Source organism: Semicossyphus pulcher, unplaced genomic scaffold, assembly GCF_022749685.1.
Source record: "Semicossyphus pulcher isolate SPU_LCO1_2020_fin unplaced genomic scaffold, fSemPul1.0.p SCAF_23, whole genome shotgun sequence".
NCBI lineage: Eukaryota > Metazoa > Chordata > Actinopteri > Labriformes > Labridae > Semicossyphus > Semicossyphus pulcher.
This window is the reverse complement of record NW_027211697.1, coordinates 12,844,737-12,862,394: the sequence shown is the minus strand read 5'-3', so window position 1 is coordinate 12,862,394 and position 17,658 is coordinate 12,844,737. Positions and strand designations below refer to the sequence as shown.

Sequence of the window (17,658 nt, the reverse complement as noted above, 5' to 3'; positions counted from 1 at the left end):
ACATTTCCTGCATTGTTTCATAGTAAAAGCATGTTTAGCCTCTGGCACAAGCCTGTTTAAACACATCTACATGTGTGAGTCATTCTACTGACTGCGTGCATTGTGGTATTTGGGACTGTGGCACCCTATGCTGGTTCAGATAATTCCTTTTTATGTACCTATCTGACACCCCCCCTCCCCTCCCAGCCGTTAGCTATCTTAACAGAATAATCAAATCGAGGAGGGGGACAGGTCGTAGCCAGCCCGTTTTGTCCTCGCCTACCTTGGATCCCTGCGGTGCTGTTGGCGAAAGTCGCTTTTGAGCGTGTTGGATTTAGTGAGGTGTTTAATCCGAGAGGTATATGTATATCCCCAGTTTACCCTCCCACACCCACCACCCTCATCCCACCCTCCCTCACAGAGACACACAGGGCGCGGGGGGAAAGGGAGCCGTCCGCTGAGTGGAGGATCAAGGCCAGTCACATCCCTCCAGCTCTCGTTTCTCCCCACAATCTGGGCAGTGCAATGAGTTCCCCAGTAACCCTCCCCTATATGAACCTGGGGGAACAAGCAGAGGAACACGGACAAGACATTAAAATCACTTCAGATTAATCACTAGTAAAAGTAGAGCTGATGTGAATGCTTCAGGCGGTCACAATATTGTGATTCTGGATCAGAAAATTAATTTGGGAACAAAATGTATCATTGTTTTTCAATGAGCTGGGTGTGTCATCATTTCCAGAACTGTGGATAGGTTGCATGTTTGTGCATGTTTGAGACGCTGAGACGCTTGCAGGTCGTACCTAACAGGTCGGTGTCCTGTGTGGACCAGGGGGTGTTTGGGTTAGACGCCGTAGCAGGCAGACAGGCGCTCCTTCAAAAGAGGAGGAAACTGCTCGGAGAACTGCTGCCAGTTCTCCTCCCCGACCTGATCCTTGAAGCCGTGCAGGATCTTGGAAAATAAATAAACAGAAATTAATGATGAAGCCCCAAGTTTGCCAACACACTGACTAATTAAACCCTGGCTAATCGCATTAAGTATCCAAAGTATATTTCATATAATGATCATAAAGAAAGACTGAAAAGGAGGACTGTTTCTGCGTTAAAAAACACTTTTGCTTTTGATCATTTAAGATCAAATCCCTAATAAAACTGCATTTATTTATGCATTTACCATTATGGATGAAGGACTTCTGGTGATGGAGTCATCAGGACTATTGTATTTCTACTTTTACTTAAATGATGGATCTGAAAACTGCTTCCACAACTGTAGATAACTTGAGAGAAATGATCAGTGGTGAGCTGGATAGCCAGAAATGCCATCAACTGCATTATGTAAAAGCAGCTAAATTGTTAATCAATTTCTTGTGGTTTTGTTTGCATGCATTTTAATTTAAAAGCAAAAACTAAAAGAATCACAGCTCTCCACACAAGCTGGCTTTTATCTGGAAAATCCCCCAGTGTTATGTAAAAGGAGCGGCTGCTCTCTCTCTCCCCAAACAGCGAGCTCTGCCCACAGACTCAGAATCAAAAATCATCCGCACCGTATAATCAGATTTCGAATGTCTGATGAGTGATCATCACAGAGTGTGGTGAGCCGCCGTTACACACGGGAGGGAGCATTTGAATGAAAACACTCGACAACTTAAATATCATTGGTATGGAATTCCTTCTGATGAGGCACTCACCTTATAAAACATGTCTCTCAGGTCGTCCTTCGGGTTGACCCACGAGGCCACAGCGTCACAGAAGAAAATAAAGTCCTGGACAGAGAGGAGTCGTTACTTTGCTGCACAGTGAGGCAACTGTACTTTTACTACTCGTTAAGAGTTGAATGCTTCAGGCGGCCACAATATTTAAATTCTGGATCAGAAGATTAATTTGGGAACAAAATGTATCATTGTGTTTCAATGAGCTGGGTGTGTCATCATTTCCAGAACTGAGAGGGGTTGCGTGTTAGTGACGCTCTCTGAAGCTTTGCTTGCAGCAAAAAGTTCCTTATCTTTTGCCAACAAGTATGACAAAGGACTTCTTTGTAGGGAATAATCTAATCTTGAGTTTAATAATGAAACGGTTTGATAACATCCTTGCTTTGATTTTGTTTTTATGCTAAGGACTCATGTGCACAGTCTGTTTTTGCATTAAAAAAGCTCCTAAGTGTAAGTGCTCACCTGCACCACTCCTGCAGGGTTGACCCCGATCATCACGCAGATTCCCCGGAAGGCCGAGTCCTTCTCCTCGTTGTCTCGGATATTCCTCAACGATGTGCACCTGAGAGGACAAAAGTGGAGAGCATTCATTCATCGAGTCGTTCAAGGTGAAAAATTATTAAAAGTATATTTCTACAAAAGTGCAGGAGGGGATTTGGACAAGAAAATAAAGAAAGAAAAGGTCTTGTTTAAGTCAGTAAGGTAGTTAATACTAACTGAATAATAACGGTCATGCATGTGACTCACCATGGTCTAATAAACTGCTGCAGCTGTGGTGCCACTTCCTGGGGACAGACATATCCAAGTCTGCCAATCGTAATGGCTGCACACAAGGAGACCAAAGGAAAACAATTAACCATGACGTCCTCATGTGACAATGCATTGTATCGCGTTAAGGAACCTGAACAGCCTCATATTAAGCGGTGTGTAAGACTGTGTGTGTACCTGTGTTTTCCAGCAGCGTTTTGGGCGTGTTGGGTCGGTTGATGATCTCCACCAGGTGTGGCAGAACCATGCCCACGTACGGCTGCATCTCTGCACCTACAGGCACACAGCGGAGAGAGCGAGCATGACATCAACGGCAACGTGACAACGCCATGGAGACCAGAGACAACTGGAAACGTGAAACCTTTTCGGGGAGAGACACAATTTTTTCATTGACAATATTTAATTTGATTTCTAAAGAGGGAAACTTAATGTTGCAATGGTCGCGCTTAGTCTATTTGCAAAGAAAAAACATCCTTTGTATTTATAACACAACCTCACATTTTTATACCGTTAATGCTCACTCACTCCAACTTCAGTAAAAAGCCTTTAAAACAAAAACAAAAACACAGACCGCTTGTGTTGAATTTCACAAAACCTAAACTGCAAGAGAGACAAGTTTGTCTTGTTTACAACACTGAATTCAATTCTCACCGACCTTTCAAAACATAAGAAAATGTTGCCGCACTACGACCGCTTTAAACAAAACGAAACCGGCTGAAGCGTCGCTCACTGTTGACGAATTTATGCTGACTGCTGTTGGCAAACGTCAGACAGCAGTTTAGCTAGTCATCATCCAACTGCTCCTGATACTTTAACAAAAACAGCGCGAGACTTCACAGGCAGCAAAGAAAAAAAGAAAAGGTGTCTGCATATAAAAGTCCATCAACACCCGATTGAGATATTTTTGTAGCCTTTTGTGATTCTTTTAGCAGTTAGCTTTGAGAAAATGAGGGAAGTCTCAACATCCCACAAAAGAAAAACCTAATTAGATTCAGTCTGTGGTCTGAGACGACCCGTTAGCTCGTGTCTCTACACTCACCAGGACCGTCCCCTGTCTGCTGCTTGACACTTGTGCCTGCAAGAATATCACAGAGTCACTGGGCTGACTGGATCGTGCACATGGGCAGGCCTGGCATGCACGCGTGCAAACACACACGCAAACTTTAACTCAGGGGACTTTTGGGGACATTACATAGACTCACATTCAATTCCTGGAGACTTATCGTAACCATAACAACTCACTAATCCCTTTTGGCCATTCGGGGACAGTGCTTTTGTCTTAGATTATTAGATTATTATAGAACTATTGTAATATTGTTTTTGTATTTCTCAAATTGTACTTTATTTTTGGAGCTATCGGGCCCTGTAATTTCCCTCGGGATAAATAAAGTTCTCTCTCATCTTAGATTGGACAGTGTTGTCCCCAACTAACTGTTCTGTTGTCCGAAATGTGTCCACAAAAGTAGGTTATGTCAGAAACACACACACAGGCAGCATTATGAGGTTGGCTTTGGGGGATATGCTTTCATGGGTTAATTGTTATGACACGCAAAAGAGAAACACACTGCATGACCCACTCGCACAATCAGGCAAAGATTGTCAAAGTCCTTCATGTAACTTTATATCAGACTGAAAGAGATTGTGCACGTCTACAGTTAAATAGTGTTTTGCCAGAAGCAAATTAGTTCTATGAAGATCCAAGAAACTCCAGAAAAGTGCAGTTTTGGCTTAAATGGGTCTGCAGAGTTTGTATTTGTTCAAGTGAACACTTTTATCTAGCCTCCATCAGACAGCAGATGAAGGAAGGACTGACGAAGACCTCTTATACCCCTTTCCCACCGAAATCAGCGCATTGACGCAGGTTTTTCAGACCCTGGAAGACCCGTTTATAGATGCCGATTGTCTCTTTTCCCATCGACAGTGATAGAATATCAAACTCGGCGTTGACAAATTTGGAAGGATGTTCGAGCGCTGTTTGGACGGGGACGGGCGGAATTTGTAGCTGAGATGACGAGGAGTCGCAGAAGTTACCGACGGAGCATAGCATCGCGGTGGAAATGGGGCGAAGATTAGCGTGTCAACATCGGAGCCGAGGCGCTAATGACCCAGGTCTGAATGCCAATGTACCTTTCCTACTAAGACAAAAAGCTGAGTGTTAGCAGGTGAGGTGTCTTTTACTTTGATGCGCTAACACTGAAGTTCACGCTGATCTGCGCCTCGATGCTCTCAGTTTAGAAATCTGGATCAGAAATTATAGGAACAAAATGTATCATTGTATATCAATGAGCTGGGTGTTTCATCATATCCAGATACTGAGCACTTGGTTTTGTTTTTAGTGAAGGAAACCATTTGTTAAATAACAAACAGAAGGATCATCAGCAATAAGTGCACATGCTTTCTCACCCATTTGCATGGAGATCTCTCCGATGGCCCAGGTGGCGTTGTTACACACCGAGATGAACTCCGGGTTCAGATTGAGCCCCAGGATCGGCATGAACTCAGCTGGAGGAAAGAGCGAGACACTGGTTAGAATACAAAGTGAAATCCAATCACTTCACACCCTCTTACGTATAAAAATCCCTTTCAAACAGTATTATCTACGGCTACAACAGGTTTCACCGTCACTCAATGCTGGGCTCTTCCAGGTGATGTTATTCAATCGTCCTGTTACAGAGTGACTCAGTAATCTGAGAGAGCACTCACCGATGCAGGGCTTCACGTGGAGGAAGCAGGCCTTGGTCAGATCACCCAGCAGAGCGAAGGAGCTTTGCCTCACTTCAGGCATCGTATCCTAAAAAAACATAAACAAAACACTTGAGGAATACAAACAAACATTTACTGTACATCCATTTTCACATAAAAAAACACCGATAGAAACGTCACATCACTTCCTCGTACCTGCATGCACTGGAAGAGCAGAGTCATGATGTTAGAGCGGGCCACAAGCTGCTCCACGTGACCCCCCAAACCCTCAGCCAGGCCGCTCAGCAGATCCAAGGCCACGATCATAAAGTCCTTGTCAGGAGCCTCATACTGGTCTGGATGCTGGTTGTACATCTGTACAGACAGGACAGACGGGAGTCAGAGCCACTTTTCTAAATGATTTCCTGTGTGTTCATGCGTGTTTGAGTTCTCACCATAGCCTGAGCTAGTGTCTTCTGGACTAGTGTGACACAGCGCTGATACACAGGCTCACAATAAGGCAGGAACCCACTCTGCAGGGCGGTGGCTACTGATGACAGACACTGTAGGAAATAAACATTACGCGTAAGAAGGACTCAACTTGCTGTATGGGTTGTACTTCCAATAAAAGACATAAAAGTAGTGAAAAACTCTGGCAAGCATCCTCAGTTCTTTTGTGTCCGTATAAAAGAGCTGACATTAAGTAGAAACCTCAGACAAAGTCTTTATCAAACACGGGTCAGTGTCAGACAAATAAAAACTTCCTTCAGCCAAAGGATTGCTTTTATCATCAACTTCTTACCTCTAAAAGTGGGAAGAGATCCTTGTCTTCGTCCTTCAGCTCGTTCCACTTGGCGATAAGAGGGGGCATCAACTTCTGAATGTACTCCTGAGACAAGAAATGATGTCATTTTTAGAGCTCAGTCAGGTAGAGACTCAGATCTCATACCTGTCTGTTCAATGAGTCGAGTCAAAGTTATTTCTATAGCACACTTAAAACAACCTGCTGATTTATAGATGTAAGAAAAAACGTAAACACATAACACAAATGATGCCAAAGCACGACTCGGCAGACAGGTAACGGTGAAAGAGATGTCTGTCTCTGTCTAACAAAATGACAAAATACACCTTTGAAACACGCTAACATTACATTTTGCTGGTTAAATGCAAAAGTCATTTATTTTTCAAAGACTCCAACTATTCATCTGAACTCGACGTGTGCAGAGATCAGTCTGTTATACGCCTTTCCCACCAAAATTAACAAATTGACGCAGGTTTTTCCGACCCGGGAAGACCCGCTTATAAAGGCCGATTGTCTCTTTTCCCGTTGCCAGTGAAGTATACTCCTGTCAGTCTCTTCTCTGCTGCGTCCAACATCATAAATGCACTGGGAAACAGGGTTAGTAAACAGTGAAGATGTTACGGTGGTTAGGTCTTTATTCTATCTATTACTAATTCAGTCCGTTTATCAAACTCAGCACTGACAAATTTGGAACAACGTTCGAGCGCTGCCCGGACGGAGTCGGGCGGAATTTGTAGCTAAGATAACGAGGAGTCGCAGAAGTTACCGACGGAGCATAGCATCGCGCCGGAAAGGGGGCAAAGATTAGCGTGTCAACACGGGTTTGGTGTTCCCATCAATGGCGGACCCGGGTCTGAGCTGATTGTAACCTTTCCCACGATGCAAAGACGCCGGGTGTTAGCGGGTGTTTTGACCAGTGGGAAAGCAGCTTTAGTAAATTACTGGAGAACTTTGTGTGAGGTGTCTTTTACTCTGGATGGGCTAACACTGAAGTTAACGCTGATCTGCGCCGCAATGCTCTCAGTTTAGAAATCTGGATCAGAAATTATAGGAACAAAATGTATCATTTTGTATCAATGAGCTGGGTGTTTCATCATATCCAGATACCAGAGAGTCATTAATCCGCTCTGAATGCTGATTGTAACCTTTCCCATTCAGCAAAACAGCAACTGTTTTTTTTGACCAGTGGGAAAGCAGCTAAAGCTGAACTTCAATGGAGCAAAAACTAATTCAAAGTGAGTTTCTCTCTCAGTACGATTCTTCATATAGTGAGGAGTAAAACGGCACTTACAGGCTGATTGAGGTGGTGACCCACTGAGTCTGCCAGAGTTCCTATGGCATCGTACAGGATGAGGAGATTCTTGTGCTGGTACTTCCCAAAGGCAAACACCAGAGTGTCCAGGATGAAGCTCAGGTACGGCACCAGCTCCGTGCAGGCCTCCTCCTCCAGAGTGGCAAACGCACTGAGACAAACATGAAGCACGTATTAATATTTAATCTTCGTTTATAGTTCCTACAGTCTAGGAATGCTAAATGCAGGATGTGGATCAGAGAACAATATGGGAACAAAGAGTATCATTGTTAATCAATGAGCTGGGATTTTCATCATGTCCACAAACAAAAAGGACAGGAGGTCTGCAGCTGCTCACCTGCAGGCGGCCTCCTGCACCCTCTTGTTGCCGTCCAGGATGCGTTTGAGAAGCTCCGTCATGAGGGGTTTGAGGTAGGAGTCAGGGGGCTGGGAGACCACCCAGTGTGCATAGCGACTCAGGGTCCAGCAGGCGATGGAGCGCACCAGGGCCTTTTTGTCGCATAGACACTGGATGAGGTGGGGGATGAGCTCCGGCAGGTAGGGCACCATTCCCTGCATGCAGCCTGAGGCGTTGAGAGAGGATCGAATGAGATGCTTTGAAAGATCTACAGTTATATGCACACACTACATTCACAAATTGTGTACCTGACTTTGTGTACTTTAAGCTGCTGCACTTTGTCTCAACTGTCATGGGACTAAATTGACTTTTATTGTATAATAATGATGGATACATAGTTCGCCCCTGGAAAAAGCCACCATCAGTCAAAGCCTGTGTTCTCTGTAATCGATAGAAGCAATAATATTTTAAATTGGCGCCATAGCTGTGGAGAAAGTTGTACAAACAGCTCGTGGTTTCGCCCATTCTACATTCCTACAACACCCAGCATGCATTGCACCCCTCCCTCTGAAAGGAACAGCCCTTATACGACGAGAATATACCGGTGGATCGTCTAACAAATCTTCAGGTCTGTAGTCTACATTTTAAACCTGACAATTTAGAACGAGACATGACATCGGAGGCGGGCGTGCTAGATTGAGGAAGTGTAGTTTAGCGAGATCGCTGGTTTCTGCCAGATGATACATTTTACGTAGTCTGGTGGAGGTTTTCCAGGACCCATTGGAGAAGCGGATATCGTCCTCCAAAGGCACAGAGCCAAATTTCACGTTTTTCTCTACCATAATGGCATAATCCCCCCATAATAGCATGAGAGGACTGAGGTTGAACATCTGCGAACTGGCTCTTTAAGATCCCCAGTTGCAAAACAGAGCCTATGTGCCACATTTACAGCAGGGTCGTGGTTCACTGCAGCATGTAGCAGGAGACGAGAACAGCCTCTGCATGTCTGGATCAGAAACAATAGGAACTTAAGGTATCATTGTAATTCAATGAGCTGGGTGTGTCATCATTTCCAGATGCAGGACGGGACTCCAGTAACAAAGCTGCAGTTTCTGCCAGAACTCCAGTCGTGTAAATGTTCTCCCACAGGCCTAAGCTTGACGCTACCTTGATGGCTTTAGGGCCCAAAACTATAAAGAGGAAGGGACTGAATTTTGCAGCGTAACACATTAATTTAGAGATGCCAAAAAGTGCTACATGCAATAGTTTGACTTCTTGTTTTACTTTCTTCACAGCAAAGAAAGTTAAGGAACCTACTGCCTGCCAAACAGAATCAAACACTTCTTACTTGTCGTTTCTTCCTTCATGTTTGTTTCATTTAACGCATCATTGATTCCCGTAGTTATTTAACCTCATAACTCTATGATCTGTGGGTTATTCCGTCAAGCAAAGTCTGCCGAAATGGGACCTAAACTTGTTTTTACAGTGGGACAGCGCTAAGCCCTTGTGGACATACTGGGAACACACCTCAAAGTCCTTGAAGTCTTACCTTCAGCTATGGCCCCCAACACCAGGATGCCAGACTCCTTGATGACCCAGTCGGGGTGGAAAAGCAGGCCTTTCAGGAGCGGCAGGAGGTGGGGCAGCAGCTCGTCGCGGAACACGTTGGCCAGCACGTCCAGCGCTGCGGCTGAACACTTTCCTACATCAGAAAGAAAAAAGCAGGTTACAATCTGAACATCAGAGCTGGAGTTTCAAGTATGCTGCTGCATTTTTCAAAACACGTACGCAGGTTCCAGTCAGACAGCGTGTCGTCATCATCGTCGTCATCCTCATCATCAATGTCCTCGCCCTCCTCACCCTCGCCTCCTTCGTGCTGCAAGGTGACGGTGCGCGACTTGTGGAAACGGGGCTTGATGTCCTGATCGCTATCTGGCACAGCTTCGTCCTCCTCCACATCACCCTGAACAGACACAAGATTTACTTTAGTTGCAACAGCCCTGCAGTCAAGGTGCAAATTATTAAAAGGAGAACAAAGAGAGCTTACCTTTAATAATATGATGTCTATCTCTGAATATTTCATCCCATTCACCAAGATAGGGATCAGTCTGTAAGGGAAAGAGAGGAGAAGATTTGCTTGTAAAAACCAGGCGACAACTCTGACGTTTAAGTAGATGAGTTGACTGATTTATCGTCATTTTAACCCGCTGCATTAACAATGCAGAGCACATTAAATAAGTGAGTGATTAACAGGTTACTCACTGCACCAGATGTCCCGACAGCATCTCCTTACAGATGGGCTGCTCCGCTAAAGTCAGCCAAAACTCGCAGGCCTCCAGAGCCACGTTCTCGTCGGGGTCCTGGGTCCTCTGCAGCATGTACTGCAGGAGATGAGACAATGTGTTCGAGACTGAGAAGTGTAAACCAACACATGAATTTAGAAAACAAATATGACTGATATGTAACAGAAGCACAGAGCCTTGGCAAATCTGGATCAGAAACAATAGGAACTTAAGGTATCATTGTAAATCAATGAGCTGGGTGTGTCATCATTTCCAGATGCAGGACGGACTTAGAAGTCCATTTAACGGTGTAGAGTGAAATATGACGTGGACTAAAATGCTCTAATAGCAGACTGGGAACTGGTCCAACACTTACCTGGATGATGCTGTGCATGTGCGGGATGAGCCGGTCAATGCGGACCTCCAGTAACATGACCAGGGCTCGACACACGTTCTTACGGACCTCAGAGTCCTCGTCTGCTGCCAGCGCAAACAGGCTCTGCAGGGGAGAAGAGGAGGAACACAAGAAAGAAACTATTACAGACCCCATCCAGGTAAAATCCAGTGTTTAACCTTGTAAACATCTCCATGTGGTGTTCTTCATGTGCTACAAGACATATCAGGGACAACATCAGCAGTCATCTCCACGGCTGGGCCTGTCTGCTTTTAAACTGCAGTGTACCAAGGACAGGCTGAACAACACGTTTACAGATTGGCAGGTTTGAGACGTCACAAACCTAAGGAGCCAATCCTGTTAATGGACGGGGTGACGCTATGCATATCATTATGTGTAACCTATGGCAACCACTTCGGCGATGCGCGGGCCAGCTGTAACCGTCATCGTAAATCTACTGACTACGAACGTCAACGTTTGCAACTTGTTGAAACATAGCTAGCTTGAAATGTAGTAATTAACAGTAGTATGTAGATTGGGAATTCTTGACGTCTCAGGAGGATTTTTACAAGGTAGTTAAACATATTTTGCAAAAAACACATCAGGCACAATTTATTATTTCAAGCAGAGCATTTTATATGTCTTAAAACATGACTGGAGCTGGCCTTTAACAAGGGAAAAAAAGAGAAGAGGAGTGGTATGAACAAGCACATTCCAATAACGAGGGAATGATGGACACTCGGCTCACCTCTATGAAGGTGTCAATGTTGTCCATTAGGGCCTGGGCTCTGCCGATGATGAACTGGTTCACACAGGCTATGGCGTGAGACCTGCAGAGACCACACAGACATGATCAAGACGGTGTACTCAGTTTAGTGGATTAGTACATATATAATGTAGAATATCTCAGTATAACATTTAATGAAGCGGCTCCCACCTTAATTTGCTTTATGTTTTTACACAGAACATTTTTGGACTATCCAAACAAACAAAAAACTAAAACAGGAAAAGTAGGTCTGAAACTGAGCAAAACCTGCTTTCTCCTCTTTAACACTAATGAATAATATGTATCTAAAAAGCTAATACCACAGCTTGCATAATGCTTATGTAAGTGTGAGCACATATCTTGTATAGATTTATGCGTTTGGAACAATGACAAAACTGAGGTACAACACAAACGTCTTTCTGGGCCAAGAATGCATCTTAGTGTGCACCCTGTGAGAAGCTGTTTTAGTGCAATGCTTTCTAATTGAATCGTATAAGCAAGTATTACATCATGCGTCAGTGAGAGGTCTCAAGCGACAGTTAAATCGGAATATCTGCATGAATACCAACAGTCAGATGTTCTTAAGCATCCTGCCCAGGTAATAATGACAGACAACCAGCAGAAATAAGCAGCTTCCTCTCCTGTACCTAATCTTGGGGCTGCAGTGCTTGAAGAACTGAAGGAATTTAGGTATCATGATGTTGAGCGGTCTGTTCAGAGCGTCGCTGTCCAGCAGCTCGGACGAGTCCTCGCAGATCTTCTGCAGTGCTCCAAACGAGCCCTGAGACACGGACATACACAGAGAGGCTGTCAAATCAAAAACGCAAACATACAGGGACACAGAGGAGAGAATGAGACTGCATCAGAAACCGCAGGTACTGAAGGCACTGAGCAGCTTCGCTTCTCAGCTGAATGTTTAAAGAAAATCATCGTTAGTAGCTAATCTTAATCAGTGGTTCTCAAATGGTCTAGCCTCAGGACCCACCACCGCCGCCTGGATGACAAATCGTGACCCAGATTTGACATTTTTTTCAACCACTCAAATGTATTTAATGAAAAATGATGCAGTTTGGACCCAGAAAATATTCTCTCTACAATTCATTCGTTTTCCAACAGAAGTAAACAAGAAAATTGTAACATACATGTAACTACATGAGGGCTCATCAAGTTTAAAGAATTAAAATGTAGCTGAATCTGTGGTGTGAATAAACCACACTACTACTGCACGCACGTCAAAGGAAACCAATGATCTTAAAAATAAACACGTAGCATAGACTTTTTTTTTTCTTCAAGCCCACATCCGCGACCCAATTTCCGGTCCCGACCCACCAGTTGAGAACCACTGATCTAAATGGGACTGACCAATTATAAATATTACTACTTACAGCTGTGTCTTCTCTATGAATTCAGTGATTTGAGTGGATATATATTAACTATGAACAGCCTCTGCATGTCTGGATCAGAAACAATAGGAACTTAAGGTATCATTGTAATTCAATGAGCTGGGTGTGTCATCATTTCCAGATGCAGGACGGGACTCCAGTAACAAAGCTGCAGTTTCTGCCAGAACTCCAGTCGTGTAAATGTTCTCCACAAGCATAAGTGTAACCCTCACTGACTGAACTGACGTGACCTTGAAATCTTTAGGGCCCAAAATAAAAAAGAAATGGGACAGGATTTTACTTAACGTAACTACCATCAATCTATTCTTATAATAATTGGCATCAAACACTTGCAGAAATGTTTTTCTTGTGGTTTGTTTGTTCCCCTTTTAAACGCATCCTGGATTCCTGTGGGGGGTTTTTTACCCAACAACAACTCCATGATCTGTGGGTTATTAACTCAGGCATAGTCTGCGACAATGCAGAGTCAAGGAGGGTTTGCATAGAGGACTCAAAAAGGATGACAGAGCCCTCATGAAATTGTTTTTTTACAGTGGGACAGTGCTAAGCCCTTGTGGAATTACTGGGAATGCACCTCAAAGTCCATTAAATCTCTATTTTTCTCTGTACATAAAGTTTGGTGGCCTCAGGTTATTCTCAGCATGGGTACGTGCCCAAATTTAACCTGGAGCTGAGATTCATTTAATCACAATAACTGAAAACACCTGAGGTTTGTGAGTATGTGTAAAAGTAACAGACGTGGTTTTTCAAGTATAAAAAGACAAGAGAGAGAGAGCAGGGGAAGTGCAGACCTCGCAGGTGTTGTAGTCCTCCGAGTTGAGCAGGTTGCACAGCTGAGGCAGCAGCTCGGGCCATGTCTGCAGCTCTCCCTTGGAGGCGATAGTAGTGATCAGGATGCCTAACGGCGCAAGATATGAGCAGAACATAACAGACATCAGGTGGTGATTCATAATTAATATGACTGCGGGCAGTTTACTTTGCAGAAGCTCTGGATCAGACAGTATGAATACAAAACCCGTCACAGACACTCAGGTGGTTTTAGGGTTTAATCATCTCCAGAGGGTAGAAGGAGGAAAGTGGGGGAGGGGAGGGAGGTACCGGGCGTGTGGATGGAAGCTCGCCAAAAAAGAATATCATGATGGAAAACAGCAGCAACGCCACATACCCATACAACACACCCCAAATACACAAACTCACCAATGGTGGCTCGGATGAGAGGCGAGGGGTCTCCGATGTTGTTGAGACATTCCTGCTTGATGAAGTCAGCAACAGTAGGGGGGAAGTTCTGGTAGTGAGCTTTAACATTGTTCTTCAGTATCAGACCGCTCAGAGAGCGAGTCGGCTCGTCTGAGAGGATGAAGAGAGAAAAGAAAGAGAAACAACCAATCACAAAATGATCTTTATTGGGAGCGTTGTGTTGATTCTGGACAGAGGTGAACATGGGCCCAGAATTTACATGTTTACAGAGTTGTTTTTACACGTTTCATGTTGCCTGTTTAATTGCATCAATCCAACCTTTTCCTGTCTGGATAGCATTTCTTAGATTTAATAACACCAAAAAAATAACACAGGAGTGCTCCTTTCATTTTCAGTTTATAAACTAAACAACTCTTTGCATGTAACTGCACAACCTCCTAACTACAACTGAAAACGTGGATTTAACATCAATTTTAAGGCTTGCGCCAAAGACAAGATCTGGCTACTCACCTTCAGTTTTGAGTCGTGTGAGGACAAAGATAAGATAATTGTTGAAGTCGGGGAACTGGTTGAGTTGTTCGAGTTTCTAGCAAAGTAGTTAAGGATCATTTCACTTAAGAGTTTTCACATTAAGCAGCTCGCTTTTGATTTCTATTCTACAAAATATGTTTGACAACCCTGCAATGGTACAGAAAAATTGGAATCTTTCCTTTCCATCAATCAAAAGGATGTTTATGGTTTGTTATTTAAAAAACTCATACACACAGTTAAAGGTGTGAGTAGATTTTAAAGTCTGCAATAAATGAGTAATTAGGTGAAATTGTATTCTCTAGGAACAAAAATTGTCTCCCCAGCTTTGCAGCCGACCCAAGCCACAGCCATTGACGCTTGCTTACCAGAACAACATCTGCCCACTCTGTAAACTCTAAACAACTACAGAAAAAAACACTCACTTTCCAGCTTGAGAATATGTCTGTATAAACAATAATTCCAGATGGTACACGCTTAAAATCCTTTTGCACCTGGCACGACTGTAAAGTCATGCACGTAGTGAACTACCAGAGTCTATCTTTATTAAGCCTGCCCTCCGTTAGCACTGTAGTAGGATACTTGTTGGACAGCTCTTTGTGTGACTGTGTTGGGCGACTGAGAGTCTTTGAGCAGCTGGAGGACCTGCTGGAGTCCCTGCTCATCTGGCTGCCACTCCATCCTGAAAAACACAAGCATACAAGAATGTATCAACATATTAATTTAGTGCTTTACATGTTTTAAAGTGCATTCTTATATGCTAGATAGTTAAGTAGAACTATGTCAGCAAGTGGTCTCTGGATCAGACAGTATGAATACGAACACCATCAGTGGAAGTCAGATGTTTTTAATGCATCATCTCCAAAGTCCACATGCTTATGTTTGGTTATGATTTGTGTAAACAGAGCAGAGAATTGTGCTCGGGTGCTCTGTAAAGTCTTTGCGCTTTCACAATATAAATATTCCTAATGCAAATACGTTTTTAACCCATTTGCAACTAGACTTTTATTTGCAAGTCACGGAAGAGACTTGCTGAAAATGCACGAGACAACAATGCAGAAAACATCAGCACAACAAGACATTCCCCAGGCAAAATTGGAGCGAGATAATGTTGAGTATAGTATATGACATGAGGTTAGTTAGCTTTGCACAGAAACAGCCAGGAGTCCTCAAAGAGCTACTTTTAACTTTTATACTGCAAATATATTTCAGAGCCTGTACTGTTGCACTTTAACTTCAGGGGAGAGGTTGTATAAGGAAGTGTAATTTTACCTGTCTTTTTCTACACAGGTTTCTGTACATTTACTTGAGAAAATGCGTGTATATTTGCCATCTCTTAAGAAGTGTCTGCAGAGGTTTATCTTATCAACCCATGTACAAATGGATAAGGAAGAAGGTAAATTAGACAAGAGTGTATGCAGGAAGTTGTAGGCGCACATGGTGCAACTTCAAAGCAGACATGGGCCCACGAGAGGTGGATATGGGCTAAGAAACATGCAGCAGCGGCTGTCCTCTGAATACCTCAATGCCGGTTCCTAAAACTGTAATTTGGGAACCGGCTGGTGACACAAAAATGGGGACATTAGACAACACGACTAGCTAAAATCTCTGTGACCCGGCTTAACCGCTCCAAGTTAATCCTCCCCCTACCCCCACGCCACCCGGTCCGTCGGTCTAATGCTGCATTCACGTGCTCCTCGGATAGCCCCGTTTACAGAGTTGGGAAGTCGTTTTTCTAACTTCGGTGTGTTCACGAGCGTTAAGTCGTAAAATAGAACTAACATGGACGCTACAAAAAAAATGTGTTGCATGTAACTTTCGATCAGCATGTTCTGGCTCAATATAACCCTAAATCTGTGAACTCGTGTACCAACATTTTCCACGACTTTCCGAGTTTTTGTTCCGCCTTGTGGAAGCCTTCGCATGAATTTTCCCAGTCGGAAACTCATTTTACCGATTTTTTTGGACACCACGTGAATGCAGAGCAAATTAAAGAAATGCGTGGTATCTTAATATTTCTCTTTCAAAATCAAAACCTGTGCTGTAACGTACTGCACATTATCTCATACTAGAGATTTACCTGAGGGCTCGTATTCCGCTGCGGTTGATGTGAATGAGAAAAGTTGTCAGGGAACAAGTTAGCCGTGTAGCTAGCAGGGCCGCCTATATTATCTAGCAGTACTTGTGGTTAAACTAGTTAGTTTGACCTCACTGGTTAGTTTACTGCCATAATAATGTCGATTATAAACGATCGATTGGTTACATACCAGTCGAGATGTGTACCTGATATTCGTTAAGCAAATTCGCCAAAGTTGCCCTTCTTCCTAAGGCCTGGTCGACCGGGCAGTTCCAGGCTGGGTGGTCACAATGTGCCCGGCATAAAAATAAGCAATTACCGCTATCCGTTTCCCAAGTGAAGCCCTTTGTCAACGTATCATTTCAGAAAAAGCTTACATATGAACGGACATGTAAGGCATCGCGGTTAACACAACGCTGATTATCAATAATAGGCAGAAACTTGATGAGCACGTTTTGCAAGCTGGCGTTAGCCGCTAAGCCCCTAAGCATAGTGTTTGACTGACAATGCTAATGCTACTAGCCAGGCTAATGCTAACTAACGGACAGTATCTTTGATATTCATATTTTCAGAGCACCTTACCCGATGAGGCGGTCTGATCGATGTAATTAATCACAACTGTATGTTTAAGTACAAGCGTACAAACACTATACGTACAATATTGACTTGAAAGTTGAATTATCGGTAGAAGGCCGCTCTTCTCCCGTGCTTCGTAGCGGTTCCTCTTGTTCAAATGAGCACGCCGATTGAAATTGACCTATGGCGGCTTCCGTTCAGTACACATTTCGTTAACTTCGCGAGATTACAGGAACCTCATGGTTTTTTTCGCCACATTTTTTTTACTTTAGGTTAATAATTAAGACCCAAATAAACATACAATAAAAAATAAGTTGGCCACAAACATACATTCAAATGGTAAGGATTCAATTAGTTTACAGCAAGTTTATATATATTTTAAATCATAGAAATGGCAACGGCATTTGGGTGGGGTTTTGATTATGAAATGTGGATCAAAATAAATGAATTTGAAAAATGCAGGGTTCATCACTAACTTTTAAAGGTTGAAGCCAACAGCTTTTACCCCAACTCCACAGGGACCCTGCCCATGCCACCACCAACGAACATCATCACAACACTTGAACATAACAGACAACTGAACAATATTAAGATAAACTAATTTGGACAAATATTCAATGTGATAAAATTTTATATGTACTCATAAATTTGTAATATGCAACTATATCCTTAAAGGTTATATAACACTAAAGACTGCACTGAACCTTTTGTCTTTTTAATAAATATTATGTGCATGCGAGTGTGGTTGAGTGCATGTCGGCATGTAATGAATGCTATTTATGCATTTTTTAGTTATATTCTGGCACTACTGTTGAACCATAAAATGCTTTGAATTTTTTTAAACAA

The 17,658-nt window shown here is 43.3% G+C and overlaps 1 protein-coding gene and 1 non-coding gene across 3 annotated transcripts; both read right to left on the bottom strand.

Moving 5' to 3' along the window:
* Positions 1-421: 421 nt before the first annotated feature.
* LOC138602626 (transportin-2-like) lies at positions 422-16,965 on the bottom strand. Of its 2 annotated transcripts, XM_069674123.1 has the most exons (26): positions 16,894-16,965; positions 14,742-14,841; positions 14,142-14,217; positions 13,632-13,781; positions 13,226-13,332; positions 11,679-11,812; positions 11,014-11,095; positions 10,248-10,370; positions 9,852-9,970; positions 9,637-9,697; positions 9,378-9,552; positions 9,139-9,291; positions 7,590-7,815; positions 7,232-7,403; positions 5,941-6,027; positions 5,594-5,701; positions 5,355-5,513; positions 5,160-5,247; positions 4,860-4,958; positions 3,496-3,531; positions 2,634-2,729; positions 2,436-2,511; positions 2,151-2,250; positions 1,668-1,742; positions 783-931; positions 422-537 (listed from the first exon to the last, which is right to left on the bottom strand). In XM_069674123.1, the coding sequence occupies exons 2-25, from the start codon at positions 14,838-14,840 to the stop codon at positions 824-826; spliced, it is 2,709 nt and encodes a 902-aa protein (XP_069530224.1). In that variant the 5' UTR covers position 14,841; positions 16,894-16,965; the 3' UTR covers positions 422-537; positions 783-823. The 2 variants fall into 2 exon arrangements, with proteins under 2 accessions (XP_069530224.1, XP_069530223.1); XM_069674122.1 differs by lacking the exon at positions 3,496-3,531.
* LOC138603260 (small nucleolar RNA SNORD41) lies at positions 14,957-15,024 on the bottom strand. The gene has a single exon (XR_011309235.1). It is a non-coding gene; the product is annotated as a small nucleolar RNA SNORD41 (small nucleolar RNA).
* Positions 16,966-17,658: the final 693 nt, after the last annotated feature.